This window comes from Mercenaria mercenaria, chromosome 5 (genome assembly GCF_021730395.1).
Source record: "Mercenaria mercenaria strain notata chromosome 5, MADL_Memer_1, whole genome shotgun sequence".
NCBI lineage: Eukaryota > Metazoa > Mollusca > Bivalvia > Venerida > Veneridae > Mercenaria > Mercenaria mercenaria.
Genome location: NC_069365.1, coordinates 57930083 through 57955894, shown reverse-complemented (window position 1 = coordinate 57955894; position 25812 = coordinate 57930083). Strand labels below are relative to the sequence as shown.

Genomic DNA, 25812 nt, shown 5'->3' with positions numbered 1-25812 from the left:
CTGTGATGAACACATAGAAATGCAGCTTATATGCAGACCTGTATCCAAACAAGACAAGTTTTTCAGAGGCATCCCATTATTGCGAGTTTCATGTATTGTTATATGAAGACAGTTTAATAAAATGTTAGGCCTCTGCAACATCTTACTTCAGCAATATGACTATTTAAATCAGATTATGGTTATCATCCGGTAACCTTACTTCCAGTCCGTCCCGTTACTCTGAACCACATCATTTAACAAGGACGAGTGAAAAATCCATAAGTAATTCGTTTTAAGGAGACACATGTTCCAGCTGCGAAAATGTGTCCACAGTGAAGGGTTTACACATGTGAGGTTGGACATTTTTTCTCAAAATGATAATAATTCTCAATCTATAAAATAGCTCGTTTATAGTAAAATGTTCAGCCCAAATAGGTCGAGACAGAAGTATACAAAATAGGTCTATGATTTCGTTGTTATTACAGACATTCTGTAAATAAACGGACAATCCATAAATTTAAAGATTTTTTCAGTCTAATTTTACAGACTGGGTGTATGAAATCTGTTAAAATTTGCAGTTTAACTGGAAACCGCAGCTTAAAATTATTATTATTATTATTATTATTATTATACCCGAATTATATATAGCGCCTTTTTTATGATAAATACGTTCAAAGGCGCTTTACATATAGCAAACGCAGCCACACAGGGCGCGAAATTCATCCTCTGCTAGTACAGACACAGAGCGATCTGAACAGAGGGACAGAGTGAGATAAAGCCCACAGAACAGATAGAGAGAAATCCTTTTTAGGTTGAAACCGCGAAGCGGCTGAGACCTATAATTACCGTATTTCAGAGCTTGCAAAAATATCAGACTAACAGTTTTCACTGAAAGACAGATTAATCCGCTGTAAGGTTTTTGCCCGTTTTTTCTGGCTAATCGACAGATATTCTTATTGATATAAACTGTTTTCTGAACATTGTTCTTCAGTCCGTTGATATTTTCATACATCTGTAAATAATAAGGTTAAAGAATGCGTCATTTCGCATTAAAATTATGTTTTTAGGTCTGTTAATCCACCGAGCATGGCTAAATTGAAAAGTGAAGGTGTATTCCTTTAAAACACTTCAGAAAAAAACCCAGACGTGACCGAAGCGCATGAAAATATGCCATGAAAAAAAAATAGTTCAAAACGTATTATAAAGATTTCTCTAATTTAGCTTTAATACATAATGCACTCGTCAGTAATAAAAACGGCATATAATCTGAATCATTTTTTGTAGTTGTATATAGATCTACATACGATTCTTTCTACCTGTCTCGACTTCTAAGCAGTAATTCGAATGGCAAGGGAGATCACTGTGTAGGAGTTAGCTATATGATAAACTGTTTTATTTCATCTTAAAATAATTAGATTTCTAAATTACTTCCCTTTATTCTTATTTTTCCCGTATTTTTGTACAGCTTTTATAATGACCGATTCATATTATTTATTTTTTTACATTTTATTTTATCTTTTAATATTCTTTTTAAGATTTATTTAAAATTGAGTCAAAATATTTGTTTAAGATTTCCTATTTTTAAGTAAATATAACTGTAGTATATACATTGCTACATTATTCCATTGTAACACGGAAAGCCACACGCTGCATGTGCGCGTCTGGGATTACAGAGCTGTCACAATATAAATGTAAAATAGACCTATTTTACTTCTTTCAAGATAATTAATTGACATTCCTTGTAAATCCTGAATATGTCTAGATATTAGTGGTACTTGACTATGACTTTTAACAACATTACATCAGTTCCGGATTTGTAATTTAATTGTTGATGAATTGAAAAATTTACACGAAAGTTGTCATTATGATAAAGGCCATAATGCCGAAACGTTAATAAAACAGAGTAAAAGCTACAGAGTCTTTAAAATAGATTGTTAAGCAAAATAGAATCAAAGCAGTAAATAACGAGAATTTATAGTCGATTCTAACACGATCCGCAGCAGTTGCTATATAAACATATAGCGAAATCGCCTATACATGAATCTACGATAAAATATAGCTCTTCCATTCCGCCCTACGATTGTAACACGACTGAGATTCTACTCTGCTTCCGTTATATACCGACTTAATACTCGACTTTTTCAGTGTAATGTAGTAGTAATAAAAAGTACATCAAATTTTCTGAAACAAACAATATCTAACTGATAAATTTATTTGTTTATATTTTACCGTAAGAATATGTTTCAGCCCGGTAAGTTTCAACTTCAACACCAGTGCATCTATGTCTGGTCGTGTGTGTAGTTTACAATTTCTGCGTTGTAGGCACCACAAATGTCAACTAGATTCTACTTTGACAGTAAATAAATTATAATTAATTTTCCAATCTTCCAGACTCAAGTTTTTACGTGTTTATATGCCGCCGCAATGTTCTGGCGTGTATGTTTCAGTGCCATCATGTAGGTGACGTGTACTATTTTTAGAAACTGCATATATAAACCTTGAATTAAGTATTTACCTCTGATTTCTATATCCGACCTTAGATGTTATTGAAAATAACATTTTCACGGCAATAACTACTTAATACTTTAATTAAAATTTACTGAATATCGGAAATTCCGTTTGATGCAACGCTTTCCATTCGTGGGGAGGTTTTTATAATAGCATATGGCCAGCTGAATGACAATCGCGCTAAAAAGTAGTGCTGTAAAATGCGAAGAATTTACGTGGTTAGAATCGAAATAATAAATATGTTCCAATAATTATATCAGTTAATAAAATATGGGCAGTCGTTCGGATGCGAATATTAAATCACTCGTGCTACGCACTCGTGATTTAATTATTACGCATCCGAACTCCTGTCCATATTTTATTAACTGATAAAATATAGGCACATATTTATTATTTCTTAATTAAAAAGCTCATCAGAGCTTATGTTACTTGTAATTGTCTTTCCGACTCAATAAATCTTATCTTATCTTAGAATATCAAATGTGGGTCTTTGCATGATGTGCAGTTTCTCGATGTTGGCCTACATATGTGTCCCCGATTAATGAAACTGATTGATTTCATTTATGCAAAATTGAATCAAAGCATAGCAAGGCGGCATTTGCGTCTTCTCCCGACGATTTTCATGTGTATAGTTCTTTTTCTTATCTCAAAACTGCGCGAAGTCGAAACAGCAGGACCTTGGAGTAGATAGATCTAGTTTCTAGCTTGGTGGACCCCACTGACTTCTACTGTTGTTTTAGCAGGGTCGGTCGTTTGTAGAAACTTTTTTAACAAGGTAGCGGAGTTTAAAGACAACAGCCCATGAAATAAATAAGTGGGGTTGCAATATTTTTAATGTTTTTGTGTCACGATTAAGTCGTGACATCAGTACATTTTATTTCTAGGGTCGGCTAAACAAGAAGTTGATTTCGCAGAAATGTGTAGAATTATACAACCCGTGCTCCAAGAATTTTGAAAGTTGGTGTATTATGTGATATCGTGTTAAATTTTGAAATATAATTAGATTTTTTTCTATTCTACTCGATACTTTGAACCTAGCTACATAGAAATACTTTTAAAAGTATGTCTTCTAGCTTAAAGACTGAGTTAAGAATAAGAGAATGGACACATGATCCTTATTTGTCAAAACATTATTCTATATATCTGAAAATTGTGTTTTTGATTTGTGGAAAAAAAACAAGGAAGAATATCCAACAGGGAAAGCCACGTTCAAAAAATGCAGCCTGCCCAAAGACACACACGAACAACTCTCGCACACCCTACAAAAAAATGAACACAAAAGGACAAAACAAACAAATACAGGAACACAGTGGGGCACCGCCTTGGAACGGTCAGTGGCAAAACCATCACTGGGGAGTTTAAACCGGTTTAGGGAAGTCGACACAATGGCTCTTCTTAATACGTAGCCTTATTTTTTAATACATAACGATCTGTCATGAAAACATCCACTCAAACATTATATGTACAATAGACTAGTGAACATAGAAAGTAGAATTGATTAGGTTATGTATGTTATGTCATATTATTTGTTGTTGCCCGCTGCTAACTGTAGATTTGTTCTTTAGTTTTCGAAACGCTATAACATACTGTAATCCAAAGACTGACACGCAGAGGTACATCCAAGATGGTATACATGTGTAGCTTTTGAATTCTGAACCTTTCTAGAACAGTTCTCACTTATATGCCAATCTTGCTAGAACAAATCATAATTCTCGTTTAATTTATCTATTAAGTACAGATGGGCCCTAAACAATCAAATTGCATTTGATATTACTTTCTGTTGAAAAACTTTATACCGGAGTACCTCAATTATATAATGGTTTCCCTTTCATACTTCGTTTTTCATGCTGAAAGGTAATATTTAATCCGAAAAAATTGGTCCTACTTGGAAAAGTGAAGCCAGTGACAGATAACTCTTCTAGGACTATATAGTTATGTGAACAAAGTATGCATAGATTCGGATGTGTTTCCCAAAAATATAGTTTACTTCAAGATCTATGAACAATTATTCAAACAGAAAAATTGAGCGTTATCTTTCATTTTCAAACGAATTTATTCAAAGACAATTTATTTCATTTATTACTGCCAATAATTTAAGGTGTGGTATGATCATATGAAAGAAAACATTATTCGTGAGAAAAAATATAAACAGTCTATGTGAATTTTACGACATCGAATCCCTCAACATTTTACAAAATTCGTTTGTCAAGAATAATCAAGGCCTTAAAATGTACGCGTTAAAACAGACCGATACAAAAATGTACATTCTATCTGATGGTCACACCTTAACCATACCAAAAACTGTGCCGAAAGAAGCTATTTCACTTTTTATGACACGCACCTTGTGTTTACAAAAGTACCTTATTTGCATATTGACCGAGGCGTTCGGAACAGCATTTACCTTGCGGAATCTACCGTTACAGAAACTTCTGTTGATATAATGCAGACGTTATTTAGTATAAATAAAATGGTTGTGTTAGTTAAAAAGAAATGACAATCACCTTCCTTTAGCTAATCCACAAAAACAACGAAACCGTTGTCGCTGTCAAAAGTTCCCGTATTTACTGCGCGGTGCTATGTTAAAATACTGCTGGTGTGAGAAAAGCGATATGCGCTTCAGTTTTGCACTTGATTTGTTGTTGTTGTCATTGAATACGTAGCCTTAGGTACCATCTCTATATTAAGCCTCAAAATTTAGCAATTGTAGAAAAACACTTGAAACCTAGCAAACATAGATAGTCATAGGAGGTGAACAAATTTAAAATCTTGGCGATCTGATTACTTGGAGAATGATCTTGGAGTTTTACTTTTGAGGTGTTGAATTTTTGGAGTTGAACATTTCTGGGTGTTGAGCCTGCAGTAAGTGCATTCTGGTACTTTACGATGTGCATTGATTTAACGATATTATTCTCATATCCTTCTAATTTACGCCTGATAATTCTTTTGATCTACTAACCTATCACCACAATTTAGCAATTCTTGGAAATATGCTTCAACTTACAACTATAGAAAAAAACAACTTGACACGTAGCAAACACAAATAATATTGGAGTTGAACTATTGGAGATCTGATTACTTGAGAATAGCGTTTGATACCCTGGTGAGCAGTAGGACCACAATGACACTTCTGTTTGTTTTATCTTTCTTGAATGATAAGCGCAGTCTGGAAACAAGGGGAGCGCACGTCAGTTAGTGAGGCGTGACTTATCCGCTATCCTCGGCGTTTACCGCAGTATTGTTATAAGCTAAAAGTGCAGACACGCCTCGATGCGTAAAGTTGATCTATATACAATGAGTTTGTAGTTATTGTTGAATAAACATGGTTTGAAAACGCTAATATGGCATAGGTAGAGATCAGGATATACAAACTTTACTTTCACTTTACCAAGCAGCTTCAAATAATATGTTGAAGCATATAACCTAGCTTAAAACATCAGTAGATATTCTTCCTTACAATCAAGCATAAATAAAGCTGATATTTGACATGAAAATAGCCTTTACTAGTCGGGAAAAAACTATTAATATGGTCTAAATTCGAGTAGACCATGGTGGCATATTCGGTGAATAACTACCTTCATGCCTTAAATACAAGCTCCTGTGAAAGCGAAGGTTACATACACACTTCTTACTAGTTCTATAAATAAACGTCGGACTTCAATATTTTACGATTTTGACATTTATGTAGTCCGACGTTTTATCGATGTTATAAATTTCCCGGTAGAGCTTTCCGCAAAATATCTTTGCGGAAGGTTTTACAAGTTCACGATGGAAGTGACTAAAAAGTGACAGGTAAATACCAACAACGGACAAAGAAACCTATTTTACACATCCATTGAACACACTGTCTTACTGAAATTAGCGAAGACCTGTCCTCACTTTGAAAGAGAAATTTACATCCATTCACTTTTGCAACACAACACGAAACTGTCAAATTTTCTTTATTAAAAAGAATGATTTTTGACGAAAAATATTCTCATGGTCGGATTTTATTAAAAAAAAAAACGCAGCCCGTTATTAAGGTATTGTCTATGTAGTGTGCATATGATTATAATCGATGGGTGTAACCAGCATTTATTGGTTGTGTTAAATTAAAATTTATTTCATTAAATTATAAGTTCATATAAAAGCAGTTTAAAAGACTAGTCTACATGCATTCGGTGGTACAAGTGCGTTAAATAATTACCGCAGATTATTTTACTAGAGCCGTAGGTAAAACGTATTTGTTTTCGTCTAAGCATGTATAATTGATTCCAAATATTTGTTCAGTGTTGTATTGTTCATGATATTTAATTAAATTATGCAAGAATAGTCTGTGTAATGTGTCGGGGAAGTAATTTGTGGTGCAGTTTAAATTACGGTAAACCAATATATCTCGTGTTTGAGAGTTTTCCTACATTACACTTCAATAAAATAAGGTTGAAATTTTTGCTATGTAAATGGCTGTCATTCGATTAAACTTGACACAGGGACATGTTGAACGTCCAAATATTAAAGGGCGCCCTGTGCAAGTTTAATATTATTGAACTAACTTCTTACCAGAACAACATGTTTTTCTTCAGATTATAAATCGAAAGGTTTCAACCTTTCTGTGCTTTCAGCGCTTTGATATTTAATATGTATCGCCATTATAACAAGAGAAAATGAGGCACCGGCCCTCTGGTCCAAGGTTTGAAATGGAAAGTGCCTACCTCATAAAAGATTGCAATACTAATTGTTTATACATGTACGGAGTACTTTAATGTTTCAACCAAGACACTCACTCGTCTACTAGAGAAATTTATATAAAAAAATAATGTTTTTATGAAAATTACTTTATATGCCTATGGCAACTAATTCTACAAGGCAAGAGTTGAAAGCAAAAGAAGTGTATCGGCTTCTTTAATTAGTTCTCCTATAACTATTTTGTTCACACCGTTGATTATTAATTAAACTTCTTCATTTTGATAAAATTGATAAAATCTGAGGTCAAATCTTGTTCAAAATGTGCGTAAACAATTATTATTTCAATTTTAAAACTCGACAAAGTAGCATCGTGACGGCTTGTGCATCTTTCAAGAGTTTAATAAGGAATCCTTACATTTTGGATAACTTACAAGGCACGTACACTTTTATTGTTGCACAATCAGTTGTATTTATTGAATGCCTAGTTTGGGTCTTTAAAACAGAAACACTCATTTTAGATCGTTCTTGTAGATTATTTCAAACAAACTCAATATCAATTTACTGGTGTTACCAGTTCTTGAAGGACGTTTTTACTCGTAAGTTTTCCCAAACAATAAAATTTTATGAAAAAAAGGACAGCAAGTTTGCGTTGATTGTGGGAGGGAGGTGGGGTGGGGGGGGGGGGGGATTACACGATAATGTGTCTCATTTTGGTCGAATATAAAACAAACATTCGAATAGCGTATTTGTAGTTCTGATTAGTAGAACGTACTGAAATTACATCAACTCCTAGCGTTGATGTCTGAAAAAAAATGCAAATAAAACTTATCTGCATTTGGTGATTTCGCGAATGAGTAGTTGACCTCGTTTATGCATGCTTCGACGAGTGAGTTCTAGGTCCTGTTTATGCATGCATGTAGTCTGTAATGTTACACAGAACAATCAGCGAGTGAGTTCTAGGCTAAATGTGTTAAGTGTTCACCGTCAGGCAGTAACCACGTTACATTTATCTGTACTTTATATCAGACAACACTTTGTCGCTGCTGTCACTTAAAAAACGAGCATTATAATTATATACATATCAAAAAGTTTTCAAAATCGACTATCTTATGGTTAGGAATGTTATTTCATTGAGGTCGAAACACACAAATGTATTGTTTTTATTTCAACAGAGCTGTATGAGGATGAACAAGCTACTGTTACTTGCGATCGCAGTCGGTCTTATTGCAGCAGTTGGTGGTTTGCCGTTGCCGCCGGTCATAGATAATCCCATAGATACTGGGTCACGTGGTGGACGTGTTGCCGCTGACGGTATGTGTAGAAGTAGCTGGGCATGAATGTCCAATTTACCTCCAAAGAATTTATTCAAGCGTTGCTACCAATATCAAACAGGATTTAGGACAGCGGACCCATATTTTCGTTTGACAGTTCGCCATTCCCCGGGTGTAACTGTAGCTCAACGAGCACATCACGTAAAAAACCGGAGAATGCCGAAATCACATACGGAGAACACGTGACTTGTCGATTGTCGTTACGACTCCACAACCTTAATTTTTACAAGTTCCCTTACAAGTTATATATATTAACACTGAATTATATGAGTTTATTTTCTGTGACGTTTTTTGACACCTCATTAATTCATTATGAATTTTAGTTAAAGTACCTTGTGCCCTACGAGTTTGTACCAGTTATTACCAGCTCTCGAAAAAGTAACAATATGCTCATATACTCAATTTACAAATTGTCATATGTCTGTCTTATAATGTCAAAATGCCTTTTTAGGCAGTTTTTGATTAATCAAGACCGTAAAAGAACACTTAAGTAGCAAATTATTCCATGTTTAGAAAACAATGTCCATGTCCTTATTGTCTGTAAGTGGTCGTAAATGATAAGTCGATTGCGTTTATCTGTCATTGTGAGGTCAAATGAATGTTAAGAGAATAAATCTTCATTCTTTTTGATAAGTCGATAATATTTCCATTTATTTCCGGTGATAAACACAAACAATGTAGAAGAAATGCATCATGCAAGAATAATCAACAATTATATCACATATGAGAGCGAATTCACAGTCATTATTCCGTTTAATTATACTTTTAGTTTCGTAAATCTTTATATATCAATGCACTCGGTACTAAGTCAGACTTTTTAGATTCATTCTTACATCATATATTCATTTTATATATAGCGTGTCAGCAGCCAATGACAAAGGGTCCCTGTGAAGCAGCGTTCACCAGATACTTCTACAACCCCCAGACATCCACTTGCGAGCAGTTTGACTACGGCGGCTGTTGGGGAAATGACAACAACTTCGCTAGCCTGCAATTATGCCAGGAGACGTGCATGAGTGATATGTTGAATGATTTACCTCCTCCGCCAGGGGACGCTCTCTCCAAACTGTTTCCAGAACAGAAATAATATGTTACAGTGCAGACTATTCTACAGTTGATGTATTGTCAAAGTTTGCACATTTTTTTTTTCATAAGCGTCCTAAATTTTGAAGTGCATCCTATGTATATGTCTTTTAAATTCTATTCACCTCCTAATTCATCTGTTTAAAAAAAATGAATGGAATCTTGTCAAAAAGTCCACTTCAAAAATCACACTTAGCTCAAATTATTATAGTTTGTTACTGGCTTTACATGCATGTCCATATTTTGTAATTTCGTACTTAACAGACCTTTGCGAAGTATAGTATATATACCAAACTGTTCCTTAACCCTTTGCCTGCTGGCGGCAAGTGATTCTGCCTCTGCGACCAGTGCAGACCAAGATCAGCCTGCACATCTGTGCAGTCTGATCATGGTCTGCACTGTTCGCTGTTCAGTCTGTAAATTTTCAGTTAAAACCCCTTCGAATAATAAATGGTATTGCCCATATTGAAAGATGGACCAGTCCATTTTAGAAATTTAGCAGGCTAAGGGTTAAATAAGAAATAGTGAGAAGAACTATCTAAAGAGGTAATTGTGTTTGAAAATATAGTTTGCTCTGTAAAACATATATATTCTTTGTTCATAGACTATTTTGTATTCTTTTTCAAAAGTATGTTTTCAATATGTTTATAATATGATAGTTTTTACTGTTCATCTAACAAGGTTATGATAAAATGCGCTAAGCCTGAAGAAAAGTTAGTACATAACATGTATTTTCATGATTTCTTTTCATATTGACGCAAATAAAATATTTCAGTTTCATATTCCCGTGTTTTATTTTGACCTTAAAACTTACATGTTGTCATCTTACGGCAGTGTAAGATTATGTGTTTTAGCTTGGGGCAGGTATACCAAGCAGTAAATAATTAATATTTGATTGCTTTTTCCTCCAGTGTACAAGGCTGTTTCTTTTTCAGAAAAGAATGAATATATGATAGATATTACTAGTAACTATGGATTTGATATTAGATGATTAGAATCTTCAATCTTGATATTAGATGATTAGAATCTTCAATCTTGATTTCTAAGACGTAGACGCTGTTCGATTATATGACTGAGTATTCAACTCGCGTCCGACAAAATTCAATGTTCAATTGTATAAACTGATTTTATATGCATGATAAGTGATCCACAGACATAATGCAATGTTTTGAGATGTTGTTGTGCCCTCCTGTTTTAAATGAACAATACTGGGAACTGTGAGAGACAGTCTATGAGAAGCATAGTTATAATTAACTGAAATTCTTTTACAGAACGGGTAGATGTCTTCTCAATTGCTTAGGACGTCCCAACATACCAAAATGTGAAACTGTGTTCAAGTGCATAATATTCCAATTTTCCAATTAGTATACCAATTTGTATAAATAAACTCTGCTCTGAACAAAAAGACAAAAAAAATCATCTCATTAAAAGTGATGAAGGCATGCGGTTTGTAAAATCTACAATCATTGTATGACAATTGGAAACGGTTTCTGAAACACCGCTGGTTTTTCTATAGCTTAGATTAGTTATTTCAGAATAGAACAGAACACACTTTTATTAACTCAAATCATATACATGACATATGAGAATACAGTGAAAATAATAATGTTTCAAATATGTTGTGACATGGTATAAGCGTTTATATCAGTTAAGGCTATTTTTTTTCTTTTTCTTCAAGTTATTCAGTGTATCAACCTGAGAAGCGCAGGAACAAGGGTTGGTTAACCAAAATACTAGCCTGAATAGTACGGTATTATTGGGAGATTCTAGGACGACCAGTTGCCGAACAACACACACCTGAGTGTAAGCCAACGACCCCTCTGTGTTTTGACCATTGGTATATTAATTGCAAAGAATGCATTTCAATAAATCCATTTAATCAATAAGCATTCACTCAAGAATTTCAGTTATTCGACATTCCATCGGCATAAACTACATAAAACGACAAAAAAAAAACATATCAGATTTCTTCTTATTATATTTCCACGGTCTGAATCTGGCTGGACATGGTTCCCGGGCTCATCATGTAAACCCCACTAGGTCAACTAGTCACCGACCAAATAGTCGTTAAGGGCGACCTTAAAACATTCCGTTAAATGCCCCAAAAGGCTACACACAATAAAAACGCCCGAAATAGGGCTTAAACTACGCCCGAAATGGGGCTTAAGTTACGCCCGAAATCGGGCTTAAACTGAATTCCACAAAAAGCTTAACTGAGCTTTATATGCGCGAACTTTAGCACTGAATATATGCGTCCCAAAGGGCTTTAAACTAAATCAATAAAATAAATCAATAAAACTGAATGCACTGTAAACCATTGTTTTCAATTATTTTCTTGGCAGCATAACTATTAATTCTTTTTCGAGCTAATTCCATTGCAGCATGATTATCAGAATAACGCCATGAGTTACGTTGTTTTCTGTACCTTCTGGGATCAGAATAGGAAAAGCTTGTGAATTTGCATTGAGATTAGAAAATTTGACTTGCCTGAATTTGCTCACTCGTTGAATTCTATTTCTCAACTCGTACACATAATCTTCTTGGTCCAATTTCATGTTCAATCTCCTCAGCATTCTCTTCCGGGATAGAGTTCACAATTTGTTCGTGTATGTCCGTTATAATTTGGAGTTTGCCTTTCAGGGTATCCTCAATGGTTTGGAGCTCGTCAAAATTCGTTCCCTCTAAATCAATAGTTTCAAATTTGGTAAAAACTCGCGTCACTGCTCCTTTCTGTCCTTTAAGCACTGCCCGTAATCGTGTTGCCATTGTCACGGCACCAAAATGTCGTTTAGACACTAGTGGAATTTAAATACAGGACGTTGTGTAGTTTCTTACAGTTTACTTCAATCTGTTGCTTTCATTTGACTGCGGAAGTACCTCATATAAACAAGTGACGTCAAGGACGTCATACATAATAATATGATAAACCGCGCCACGTAAACGTGACGCCAAGATTAGCGCGTCAACATGATAACATGTATACTTACATGACAATCCACTCACACTGACCATTTAGATTATATAAGATCTATCAATGATAAGGTATTCCAGCCCATGGTTACATCACAAGCTGGGTCAGGCAGAGTTCATCTTAGATATGAGGCACATTAAATTTGTGTTTGTTTCTCATTCATGTATATTAATATACTGGCATTTAAACACAAAATAAATCTACCAAAAACCCGCAACCATCAGACATTTCAAGGCTTTGATTTACATTGCTATTTGTTCATGTGACCATGTGAAGCAGTATGTCAAGCCCTCTCCATATTGAACAACACTGATGTCCGGTTAGGGAATGCATTATTTCGAGATGTAATAAGTAATCCGTGAGAACTATTTCTGCCTAGCTTGTCGCAGATATTTTTCGCATGATTTGGAAAACGTTATACACAGTCAGCTGTGGTTACTATATCAACAATAATTCTTGATGATGTTTTCAAATACGGACAATCAGTTGTTGCTCGAATAGTTGACATTTTTTATGCCAGGGACGTACAGTTATTAAATGTAGACTACAATACTGCATCGCTTGGGATTGACATACATGTATCTTCATATTTGAAATTGATTTAAGTATACTGATTTACCCAAGCTTTTATTCAATTTAGATGGGTAGGGGATGTTCCCCATATACTGTTTTGAAATATATCGGACCAGGTAGGTATCTGTTTCTAGATGCGTGGGTTGTCCCACAATAGCTGCAGGTCATGTTGTCTGTCGGTTATATGCGATGTTTAATAAATACCTTTTCCTTTACCTTTATGTAATCGCCATATCTTTGCAAGAGCGTCTTTCAAGAATTTTCTTCTTAATGACAGTATCGTAATTCAGTGTGTGTTTTTTACGTTTAATAGCAATTTAAAACACTTCTGTTACTTATTGTATCAAAACAATAGTTATTTATCAAATTCAATGGAAATTTTCCCAAATGTATTTGGTAAAATGATGAAATGTTTTATTATATGCGGTTTTGACCCACTGATTTCGAGATAAATTGCATATTTGGTGTTCAGTCCTTTGTCAGCTGGATGCTAGATTCCTATTTGATCGTGTCTAACGAAAGAGGTGGACGACTAATACTGAGATACTTTGATATGTTTAAATTGCTATCCTGATTCGTCGGATCCTTAATAATATTCTGCTGTTGTTCTGATTTCTGCAACGGCATGGAAAACATTGGCAAATGGTTTGTTAAAAGCTTCAAGAAGATCCCCTGAAAATATAGAACTCATCTAATCAAAATAATAGAAGACCCGGTTGACTATGTTTGTTCATTGGAGATTTAGAAAGGTGAAACACCCTCACGTCTTTTTATTAGCACCAGTTTAAGCAGAATTCTATTGTGATAATATTAAATGAACTCCATAAGACTAAAGGACCAGAGGTTTTTCATATAGATATTTACCCAATCATTTTTGTTTTTCACATAACGTGCCTTTAGTTTCCCCTTCGTGAATAAGACATTCAGCAGTCGACGGTTTACTTTTATGTATACTGTTATATCACATTGGAATATGGTGGGGATATAGAGTGTGAGCATTGTTGCCAAAATACTGTTTTAAGCACACCAGCGTTGTTTCACAACTGACCGTTCCAAGGCAGTGCGGCACTTCGTTCTTTTCCTTTATTTTACTTTTTGAGCGTTCTGTCTATATTCTTTACTTTGTTCATGTATTTATCATGTTCTAAACTATACATGCATTGCTGCAGTGTTACGGTTTAAAGAGGCGTTGCAGAGTATATCACAACTATTTGTACCGACATTGATTTTTACTGCATTTCAAATTCCTTTCCTTCTAGGTACTTATTTAAAGCAGATATTGGTAACATATATTCCCTTATTGTATGTTATATTTCTTGTAACTTTCGGAAATGAACTTATTTCAAATTCAACACCATAAGAATAGTCGAAAATATTTAATATCAAGAGGTAGAAGCGACGTGTAAAATGCATTGAAAATTAAGTGGGTGGGGTACAGATTAAACAGTTAAAATAAATTGAATATATTGTTTCCTGAGAAAGTGTAAATATGGATATTTGAAATGTCCAATTTGCTTGTTTCATGACATGATATTCGATACTATAAGCAATTTTACTGATTTTTTTCAGAAATTATTCAGCAGTAGTACTTTCGTAATCGGTCGCCATATTGATGACGTCATTTCCGGATCCAGTCGCGGTCCCCAGAAGAGATACATACATATTGTTTTTGTCTTAGACCAAGGAATAATTTGGTATATGTGGCTATATTTCTCAACTACTTTCGAGCGGGATTACAAATGGCCGTGCACTATATGACGGTTACTTACAATAAGGCATTATTAAAAAAAAATACATATGTTTTTTTTTGTTTTTTTTAATGAAAGGTAAAATTAGTTTGTGAAATTTTGATTTTTTAGGTGCAAATTACTACACGAAACATAAATATAGTTTTCCTGTGTGTGTCATACTTTGTATCTTAAACACTAAATCTTGTTCAAATCTATTTTGTTATCTAATTCATTGAATTTGTAAATTTAGATAGAAATTGGTCTATAGGGTGGCAAATACTTCTTTTTGCAATAAATACATATGTACAAAAACAATGAAAACATCTGTATATGGAACACAGAGATATAGACATATTGAATATCTTTTATTTTAGACAATAAAAAGAAATATACATGTTTTAGCAAAAATATTAACTTTGACCTGACCTCAATATCAGCGACAATACTATAAAAAAGTCGCAAATGTTTGTTTATTCGCATCGAATTCGACAGGTTTGAAATATCTTTCGGCAAGTACCTAACAACTTGCTAATTACCAATCAGCACGGTATTCTCATGCGCTGAAACATTTATAGTCATCATTACTTTCAAAGACGAAACACGCGACCAGACTTATCTTAACGTTCAACCTGTCTACTTTGTGATAAAAACATCGGCCAGCTAGGCCGAAGTCAAGGACAGTGAAGTTGCAATTATACACTAGTGCAAATTAGAGTAAGCGCAATGCCTGGGACAGTTTAAAAGGACAGAGTGGCTCTTGAAAACTGAATGCTCGTTAACTAAATTTGCCACCAAGGACAATGTGATTTCGTCGACAGTCTTTTAAAAGTTCATATAATAAAATGGCTAAAAAAGTTGGTGAATATCAGTCATTTTGGTAATTATTAATACAAACACAAGCATACATTTTGTTGTCATGTTAGCTTATAAATAACGAAACATTTTATTTCGTGTTGGCGTGTGCACCATCGACAGTAGGTTAGTACTGCACCAGCGTTATATAATAAAACAATACATTTTGTCTTAGAGCGCGCGCCAACCCACCATAACGAAATCTTTGTTAATGGCGCGCACGCCAACGGGTAAAATGTTTCGTCCTGTCGCGTTCTATGATTTTTTGTCGCATTGTAAGTTTCGTTTTGTAGCGTTGACGCGCGGTCCAATACGACACACAAAACTGTCAGAATTTCCTTATGGCTGATGATGTACTGCACTTTATAAAACCTTTATGAAATATACAGAAAATCTGTTCGTGAATATTTGGAAGTAGAATATATTATATCTACAGGCACAGTACTCGTTGAACGAAATCATAATGTTCATGACCATGCATAATTCTTCTTTTTTCATGTAGTATTTCCATAAATTGTAATTAAATTAAATTATCAAGATGATGTAAGTGTCTGAAAAGACCGAAAAATTTACACCAAAATTTGAATGCGTACCTAACTTCTGCACTAAATACATGCAGAGATAACTATTCTTTTACAATAGCTCTATTAAGTTTAGGATTATTCTCCCTTCGACTGTGAATACAATCTGCATGCCGAAAACCAGCGCGTACCAGACGGGCTGTATAAAGAGGTTCAAACCCCCTGGTTAATGGTGCCATCACTTATTATTTAAAAATAAAGAAGAAATACCACACTACACTACCCGTAGAGCCTGTACCAGCAAGTGCATTCAATTTAACATACCATGAAAATATAAGTGTTGAAATGTAAAAACTTACAAAAAATTTAAAATCTATCACCTGATGTTGTCGAACATAAAAACAATTATCAAAAAATGTAAAACAATGCCATGAAGTCTCTAAAATATAGTGTCTTAAGATTTTCTTTTTAATATATCAAGTGATTTACTTTTGCGTAGTTCTAACGGCAGTTCATTCCTTAGTTTTGGACCCATAGTACAGAAACTTCTATCATTCGGCATTCAGATTGTATTTCACAGTCGAAGGGAGATTAATCCTTAACTTCATAGAGTTATTGTAAAGGAATTGTTATATCTGCATGTATTCGGCAATAGGGGTAAAATAGCCTCAGGGGGCTGGGTGCGACCACTGGCACCAGATCAGAAAGAAAATGCCGCTGTACGTGTTATACCCTACCCCTAGGTATTCTATAAGAACCATGGTCATGAACGGGAAAGTCGGGAAAGTGCACTAGCCCGTTTCAATCGTACATTTCTCAACTTAATCGCGCAGTTCGGTGAATGGGTACCTAGTATATTGAACAAGCGAAACTTTATCTTCCATCGTGCACCAGTCACATTATCTACATATTCCATATTGCTGAGATTATCAACATATTTTATGTTTTCGACAACGTTACAGAAAAAACTTGCTTGAACTTCCCTAATGAACATCCGGTCTAGAGGTCACGGCAGTGCGCACATGTTTGGCGAAACGTAAACAAACAAAAACATATTTTTAAAAAATCACAATTTTACACTAAAACTCAAAATGATGAATGAAATTCATTTTGTATATGATCTTTAATTTGAAATCGTACATTGGTCTGCATCTGTTCTGTTTATTTTATTCATTTTGCACATTAATGCTGCATTTTCATATTTTAGCGAACACGTGTAATAAAATGACGATTGACATACATTTTCACAACAGCCAATCAGAATGGTTTTGTAATCTAGAACGGAACTTCGCCAGGGAAGTTCAAGCAAGTTTTTTGTGTAATGTTGAAATTACTATAAACTACGCGTTGTTTTTCTAAGATAAGATGTATTGAAAAAATGTGACCGGTACACAATGGAAGATAAATTACCACTCGTTTGATATCCATAGTACACATTTACCGCACTGCGTGTTTTAGGTATGAAATGCGCGATTGAAACGGGTTAGTATATTTCCCAGTTCACGACCATGGTTCTTATAGAATACCTAGGGGTAGGGTATAACATGTACGGAGGCATTTTCTTTCTGATCTGGTGCCAGTGGGTGCGACCATGACTGTTTGTTTAAATAAAGTTATTATCATTATTATTATTATTATTATGTACAACGCCATCGAATATGTCATTGCATAGAAATAGGCGTTTAATCAAATTATTCAGTTTCAGTATATGTATGAGTTCTTGTAGACATGTAGATTCAATTGATACAAAGGCAATATTCTTATTAGTTCACAGTGCATATATAATAATTAATTTGGAAAACATGCCAATAGCTTGGCATAGATATATAATGAAAATATCAAATACAAATATATTACAAAATGAATAAAAGAATTGAGAGGCCACATCTTATTCCTTCAGAACTTCAAATGTGTACTTGCTAGATTTTTACCATCCATATCGAAGTTAGGGTATTTGGATCTTCTCATTTGTATTTCATATATTCAACTGTGTTATTATGTATGTTTTCTTAGGTATTATCTCAGCAACATCCGCAGATTTTAGCATACTTTCAATCGAAATCAAAATTTGGTTTAGTTTCCTCAATGATACCTTAAACCACGTGTTAACGGCAGGTGACTGTAGGTCTATCATTTGAGCCCCTTTGTGTACTTATGACTATTGTTAAATAGGAATTTAGTCTCCATATATAAGATGTTTAAATATTCATGTGCAACAGTTGTTGATCATAAACACCTGTTTATAAACTTTGACCGGAAACGCTGGTAGAAACTAAAGATAATGGACAGCATAATGCAAGTCGTCCCAGTGATCCCACCGTATAAGACAAACAACCCAATACACGGCAGTCGACATGACAAACTTCTTAGCAGCTTTTCAGTTTGTCACAATGCACGGTCATGCGTGTTACCTCATGACAAATCAATTCAAAATATTGTCCACGCCATCAAAGAAATTTGTATTTAAAAATACCTGAGTGTTTCAAAATTATAATTACATAACGTGCTAAAGTTCATCTTGAAAGAAAAAATCTAAACATGTCTAAATCTTGAAATTGACGATACGGCTCTGTCAATAAGTGTAGAACAAAATCAAGTATGGTCAGTTAGGCCGGGGCAACAAACAATCGATTAACGACAACGGAAATTGAATTCAACTGTAAGATATTTTTCAACTCTTATTAGGATACTAGATTAATTGTGTATCTACCAATTTCCGATACGTCCAGATTAAATCATTTAGATCTAGGAAAAGTGGGAATGACTGATATGTTAATTCACAATATAAAACCTCACTCAAACTACCGCTGAAGAAGGAAACAAACTAATAAATAGACAGTAGAGAGGTACTCTGTTATTGAAAACGTAAATGGTAAACTCAAACAAGTACTTGTTCGAGCCTCACTCGGGGCGTTGAATTCTTCATGTAGGGAAGCCACCCAGCTGGCTTACGGAAGGTCGGTGGTTCTATCCAGGTACCCGCCCGTGATGCAATAATGCACGGATGGGGCACCTGGAGTCTTTCTCTAACATTAAAGCTGGATAGCCGCTATATGACCTATAATTTTGTCGGTGGGACTTAATATTAAACCCAACAAAACAAACAAACAAGTACTAAACTATCTTTCGAATCTCGTGTTTAAAGACAAAACAGACAAGTGTTTGTAAATTTCTCAAATGTAAGATTTTCACCTGTCTATTCTGAAAACACAATACATGAAAATAAAGAGCAAAACCATTACCATATCCGAAGATTTAACTTTAATAGAATCAACGAGCTGTCTGATTTTAGTTATCAGACAATAGTCATATTTCTCTGGAACCTTTAACGTTTTATTCTATATTAGGTTCATGTCTACATGGAAAACATCGGCACACAAGAAGATAGTAAATACAAGATGGTATCGCTTCGGCGTGTTAACCTTTACTTTTATGAAATAAAAGCGTCAGGTCATTGATACTGTAGAGTTTTCTTTACTATACCATGTATTATATCGCTCAGAAACCACAATGTCTATTCTTCTATAAATTCGTTTAGAATTTTGTTCTAAATCTCAACTGAATTATAGTTTCTGGTGTTCATGCGTGTGTAGACCCTGCCGAATTAAGAATACATTAAAATATTGTCAGAAAACTCACATTAATAATATAATAACAAATAAAGATATATAATCCAAAGGATGTGATATTATCTAAACTAGAGCTCCCGAGGATAAACATTATCAGTCATCGAAACTAAACACGCGTTATCCATGATAACGAACGTAAACCTGCCTACCTCAGAAAAGGTTGAAAATGAAATGAGCCGTGCCATGAGAAAACCAACATAGTGGCTTTGCGACCAGCATGGATCCAGACCAGCCTGCGCATCCGCTTTCAGAGCCTATAGCAATTAGAGAAACTATTAGCGAACAGCATGGATCCTGACCAGACTGCGCGGATGCGCAGGCTGGTCTGGATCCATGCTGGTTGCCAACCCACTATGTTGGTTTCTCATGGCACGGATCAAATTTCTTTCACAACAAAAAAGTGAACTAAAACCCTAACTTGTACCATTATAGGTTTCGTAATATTACCGTATATATTCCATGGCTCAACCTCTTAAATGATATGAACATTATTTTCACTCACTTGTACCATTAGACAATTAGGAACATGCTGTATCGACAGTAAGATAAGAAATTTATTTTCTGTTGCACCGAAACACGTAATCAAAACTCATTCCTACTCTAGAAAGCATCTTTTGTTATTGTTATTATATTCTAATTCATCTTTGTACTTAGACTTACGACAAAATAAACGTGAAACATATAGTACCGTTAATAAGCGTCTTAGGTTTATCATAGCAATGATTGATTTTCATACAAAGTATATGATAATGTATAAATCATAACTGTTTCAATCATGTCGTAGTTATTGCAGAAATTTTAAACTAGATAGTTTTACCATTTTTATTTGCCACCCATGTTTTACAGACTACAGTAGTGCAAGTTCAGCCAAAAAAAAAACAACAAAAACCCAAAAACAACAAACAAACAAAAAAGAAAAAACAAAATTAAAATGTCTCAAAGTTGTTCAAAGTATCTTTTTATTGAATTAAGATTTCACAGGAAAGCTTTTGTCTTGTAACATGTAATTTCATTCTACAGTAACTGGTTTAACTTTGACATTAGGGCTACTCCTTGTATTGCAGATGGTAATCACATTATTCTCGCTGTAAAATTGGCTTACTTAAAGGCTGGATAAGGACCTGCTTTAAAGGGAATTCCTATAGTTTTTTATGCGCATCTTTCTGCGCAGCCTACACTTTCTATGGAAAACTGAACTGAAGTCAACATTTGTTGAAACATGTTACAGACAATCTTAAATATGATGAATTTAGAATGAAATAACATTTTTGGTAAGTTATATCAGTAATCAAATGTTGATACTGGTTTATGTTGTATTGACAAGTATCATGCCTGACAGGTATCTTGCTATTTTTGTGGTTGTGTTTTCACATCGCATTTTAGTACAAAAACAGTGTTGTTCATATAATGTAAGATAATTGACTTAGTACTGATAAGACAATATCATCTTTCAGATTATTTAGTATTCAATTATAGAAAGAATTAAGAATTTTAAAAACTTTTTTTAAACTTTAAGCAGACATACATGTAATCAATTTGGCCAGGTTCGCGCCATTTCCGTCCGAACAGGTGTTGTATTCTAGCGGTCTTAACATAAAATTTAGCCTGGTGACCCATACATTTTTAGCCATTTTTATGCTCACAATACAATTATCTATACACAAGAAGAAAAAGAAAAAATTCTATGAAAGAGTTTTTTCAAAATTTAAAAAAAATATTCTTCACTATGGGTATTTTTCATTGAAAAAAGTTCACAAAAGTAAATATAAAACAATATTTTTTTTCATTTTTACCCATTATTGTAAGGATAGAGTATTACAAATATGACTATGATATCAAATAAGTATATAATAAAATCTGTAAAAAGAAAAAACCGTATTGTGCTGCCTGGATGTATATTTTGGTTGGTATTTATAGAAAAGCAGAAAATTATGAAAATGTTGAAAAATCGCTGTCAGTTTCAGCAACAGTGGGTGTGTTCAAAACAATTTTTCACAAAAACAAGCTGGTGACCTATTGTTTTTATTTGTTCATTGTTTTCAGCACAAATTTTCTATCATATATGTGAATTTAAAAAATTCTATGAAAGGAAACACAAATGCTACACATTCTCTAATTCTGCTATTACAACAACTACACATTCTCAGATTCTGCTATTACAACTGCAACACATTTTCTAATTCTGCTATTGCAACTGCAACATATTATTTAATTCTGCTATAACAACTGTTACATATTCTCTAATTCTGCTATTACAACTGCTACACATTCTCTAATTATGTTATTACAATTGCAACATGTTTCTAATTCTGCTATAACAACTGTTACCCATTCTCTAATTCTACTTTTACAACTGCTACACATTTTCTAATTCTGCTATTACAGCTGCTACCCATTCTCTTATTCTGCTGTTACAACAGCTAGACATTCTCTAATTCTGCTATTGCAACTGCAACATGTTTCTAATTCTGCTATAACAACTGTTACACATTCTCTAATTCTGCTTTTACAACTGTTACACATTCTCTTATTCTGCTATTACAACTGCAACACATTTTCTAATTCTGCTATTACAACTGCTACCCATTCTCTAATTATGTTATTACAACTGCTGCACATTCTTTAATTCTGCTATTACAACTGCTACACATTCTCTAATTCTGCTATTACAAGCGCAACACATTCTCTATTTCTGCTATTACAACTACCACACATTCTCTGATTCTGCTATTACAACTGCTACGCATCTTCTTATTCCGCTATTACAACTGCTACACATTTTGTAATTCTGCACTTACAACTGCTACACACACTACTGGATGCACATACCATTAAACATGGTTTAAAACCCTGTAAAATACCCATTGAAATAGGAAAAACCGTTAATTAACCCCATTAATTCTTGCATCACTTTATTTAACAGGTTTCACAATATTAATGAGTTACATGTTAAAGTACCATTAAAACACCCATTTTTGACCATGAATCATGAATCATGCCATTAAAAATTAAGTTTGGTAGCTAAAAAAGTTAATGGCTTTGAAAAAATAGTGAAATTCTGTATATTTTGAATTTAACAGGATTATTCATGGCCCTTAAATTTGATTTAATGCCCATTAAATGTTCAGGTTCTATACGATTTCATTTAAGAGTAAATTAATGGCCCTTAACAGCAATGTGATGCCCATTAAATTCTTCATTCTGTAAAATGTGATTCGTATATTTTACTTTTTTTTGGTTTTTGGCTTGCACTCCCATTGAATGCTTATAATTCCAGTCCCATATTGTTCTAAAATGGACTTTAATCACAATAAATACATACTATGCACACATTATCTATAATATATCATGATGTTATATTTAGTTGCAATAAAGTTATTTCCCCTTGATGCAGTTACGCCATTTTTTTTCAAATGTTTGCCAAATTGTGTTCCTACAAAAAGCGGATTTATTTCAATGAAAGTCGGATGCAAACATATTAATTTTTTTGATAACATCAATCTACATTTTTTTTGGTAAAGGTAAATATGTATTGATGCATGCAACTTTTCTGTTTTTTGTTTTTCCTGTCCAAAAAATCAGCATATGTATAAGAAAATGGGTGGGGTAAGGAATTTACATTATAAAATGTGATCAGACCAGTTTAGATTTTCATATTTATTTTCCAATCCTTGAGTAGAAACTAAGATTTATAGAGAAGTGAACAGTACACATGATTGTGAAGATTTACAGTCTGACTTAAATTCATTCTGGGCATGGGCAGATCAATCGCTTCTTCGTTCCAATGAATCAAAGAGTGTGGTACGCTTGATTGGGGAGGGGGGAACTTGTGATGCAATCCCTCAAACATTTGCTCTTATCTGTTTAAGTGCATGCACCTGAGCACAAAGTACTGAATTAGAGCTAAACTGTGATTGCCCATTGTGCGCTGACATTGTCATCAACAGTTGCTTTTTGAATACACCTGATGCCTAATGTCTGTACCAACTTGGTCAGAATGTTTGTCAATATTATAATGTTGAATAGTTAAAACTACCCACATGGTCACTTGATCTATTAAACCGGTACCTGTAAACCTTTCACAGTACAACACAATACAAGACAATATCCATTTTTTTCTCATTTCATATGAACATATGACAGAATAAGGATACAATATGACAATATGTACAGGGCTGTTACATGTGTTTACATTGCAAAATAATGAGAGAAAAAAGAAGAAAGAAATATTCTTCTAGCATTTTACAAAACAGTACATATGTATAGATAATATTACACGTGTAGTAATACGTAGTTTAAATCAATACGGCAAATATAAATATGAAGTTGATTATCTTAAGATGTCTAATTCTGATGGCAAATTTTCATGGCTCTTAATTTGATATACCATTAAAATATTACGAACCCATTAAAATTGAATGTAGCATGTTTAATGAGACTACTAATCAATTTTTTAATAATTAACGGGCATTAACAGAGTATTAAAAGAATTAATGGCCCCATTAGTTCTTACTAATTAATGTGGAATTAAGGGGTATTTTTAATGGCACATTAATTTCATGCCAATTAAAAATTTTCACGGAGTTTTAAGGAGCCTGTTAACTTATTTTAATGGTTTATTTTAAGCAGCTTTTCATGGCCATCAAAGTCATTTTAATAAGGTATATTTTACCAGGGTTTTAATATACTTATTTCATGGCTTTTTAATGAATGGCATTAAAACTATGGTCATGAAAATCCCATTAAATAGTAAGAAGTAATGGGTGAATTTTAATGGTGACCTGTTAAAACTATGTTAAAAACGTTTGAAAAAATTAAGGCCAATTTCATGACCCTTTTAATGGCATGTGCAAGCAGTAGTGACATTCTCTGATTCTGCTATTACAACTGCTACATATCTTCTTATTCTGCTATTACAACTAATAAACAATCATTTATTCTGCTATTTCAACAGCAATACATTCTCTAATTCTGCTATTTCAACAGCAATTAATACATTCTTTAATTCTGCTGTAACAGCTGCTACACATTCTCTAATTCTGCTATTACAACTGCAACATGTTTCTAATTCTGCTTTGCTACACATTCTCTACTGCAACTGCTACACATTCTCTTATTCTGCTATTACAACTGCAACACATTTTCTTATTCTGCACTTACAACTGCTACACATTTTCTAATTCTGCTATTACAACTACAACCCATTCTCTAATTCTGCTACTACAACTGCTACATATTCTTTAATTTTACTATTACAACTGCCGCACATTTTCTAATTCTGCTATTACAACTGCTACATATTATCTTATTCTGCTAATACAACTGCTACACATTCTCTTATTATGCTATTACAACTGCTACACATTTTCTAATCCTTCACTTACAACTGCTACACATTTTCTAATTCTGCTATTACAACTACAACCCATTCTCTAATTCTGCTACTACAACTGCTACATATTCTTTAATTCTACTATTACAACTGCTACACATTTTCTAATTCTGCACTTACAACTGCTACACATTTTCTAATTCTGCTATTACAACTACAACCGATTCTCTAATTCTGCTACTACAACTGCTACATATTCTTTAATTCTACTATTACAACTGCCACACATTTTCTAATTCTGCTATTACAACTGCTACACATTCTCTAATTCTACTATTACAACTGCTACACATTTTCTAATTCTGCTATTACAACTGCTACACATTCTCTAATTCTGCTATTACAACTGCTACACATTTTCTAATTCTGCACTTACAACTGCTACACATTTTCTAATTCTGCACTTACAACTGCTACACATTTTCTAATTCTGCTATTACAACTACAACCGATTCTCTAATTCTGCTACTACAACTGCTACATATTCTTTAATTCTACTATTACAACTGCCACACATTTTCTAATTCTGCTATTACAACTGCTACACATTCTCTGATTCTGCTATTACAACTGCTAAACAT

At 33.9% G+C, this 25812-nt stretch overlaps 1 protein-coding gene across 1 annotated transcript; it reads left to right on the top strand.

Moving 5' to 3' along the window:
- The first annotated feature begins 8020 nt into the window (after positions 1-8020).
- Positions 8021-10789, top strand: LOC128557078 (kunitz-type serine protease inhibitor microlepidin-1-like). The gene is made up of 2 exons (XM_053543681.1): positions 8021-8460; positions 9338-10789. The coding sequence occupies exons 1-2, from the start codon at positions 8259-8261 to the stop codon at positions 9565-9567; spliced, it is 432 nt and encodes a 143-aa protein (XP_053399656.1). The 5' UTR covers positions 8021-8258; the 3' UTR covers positions 9568-10789.
- Positions 10790-25812: the final 15023 nt, after the last annotated feature.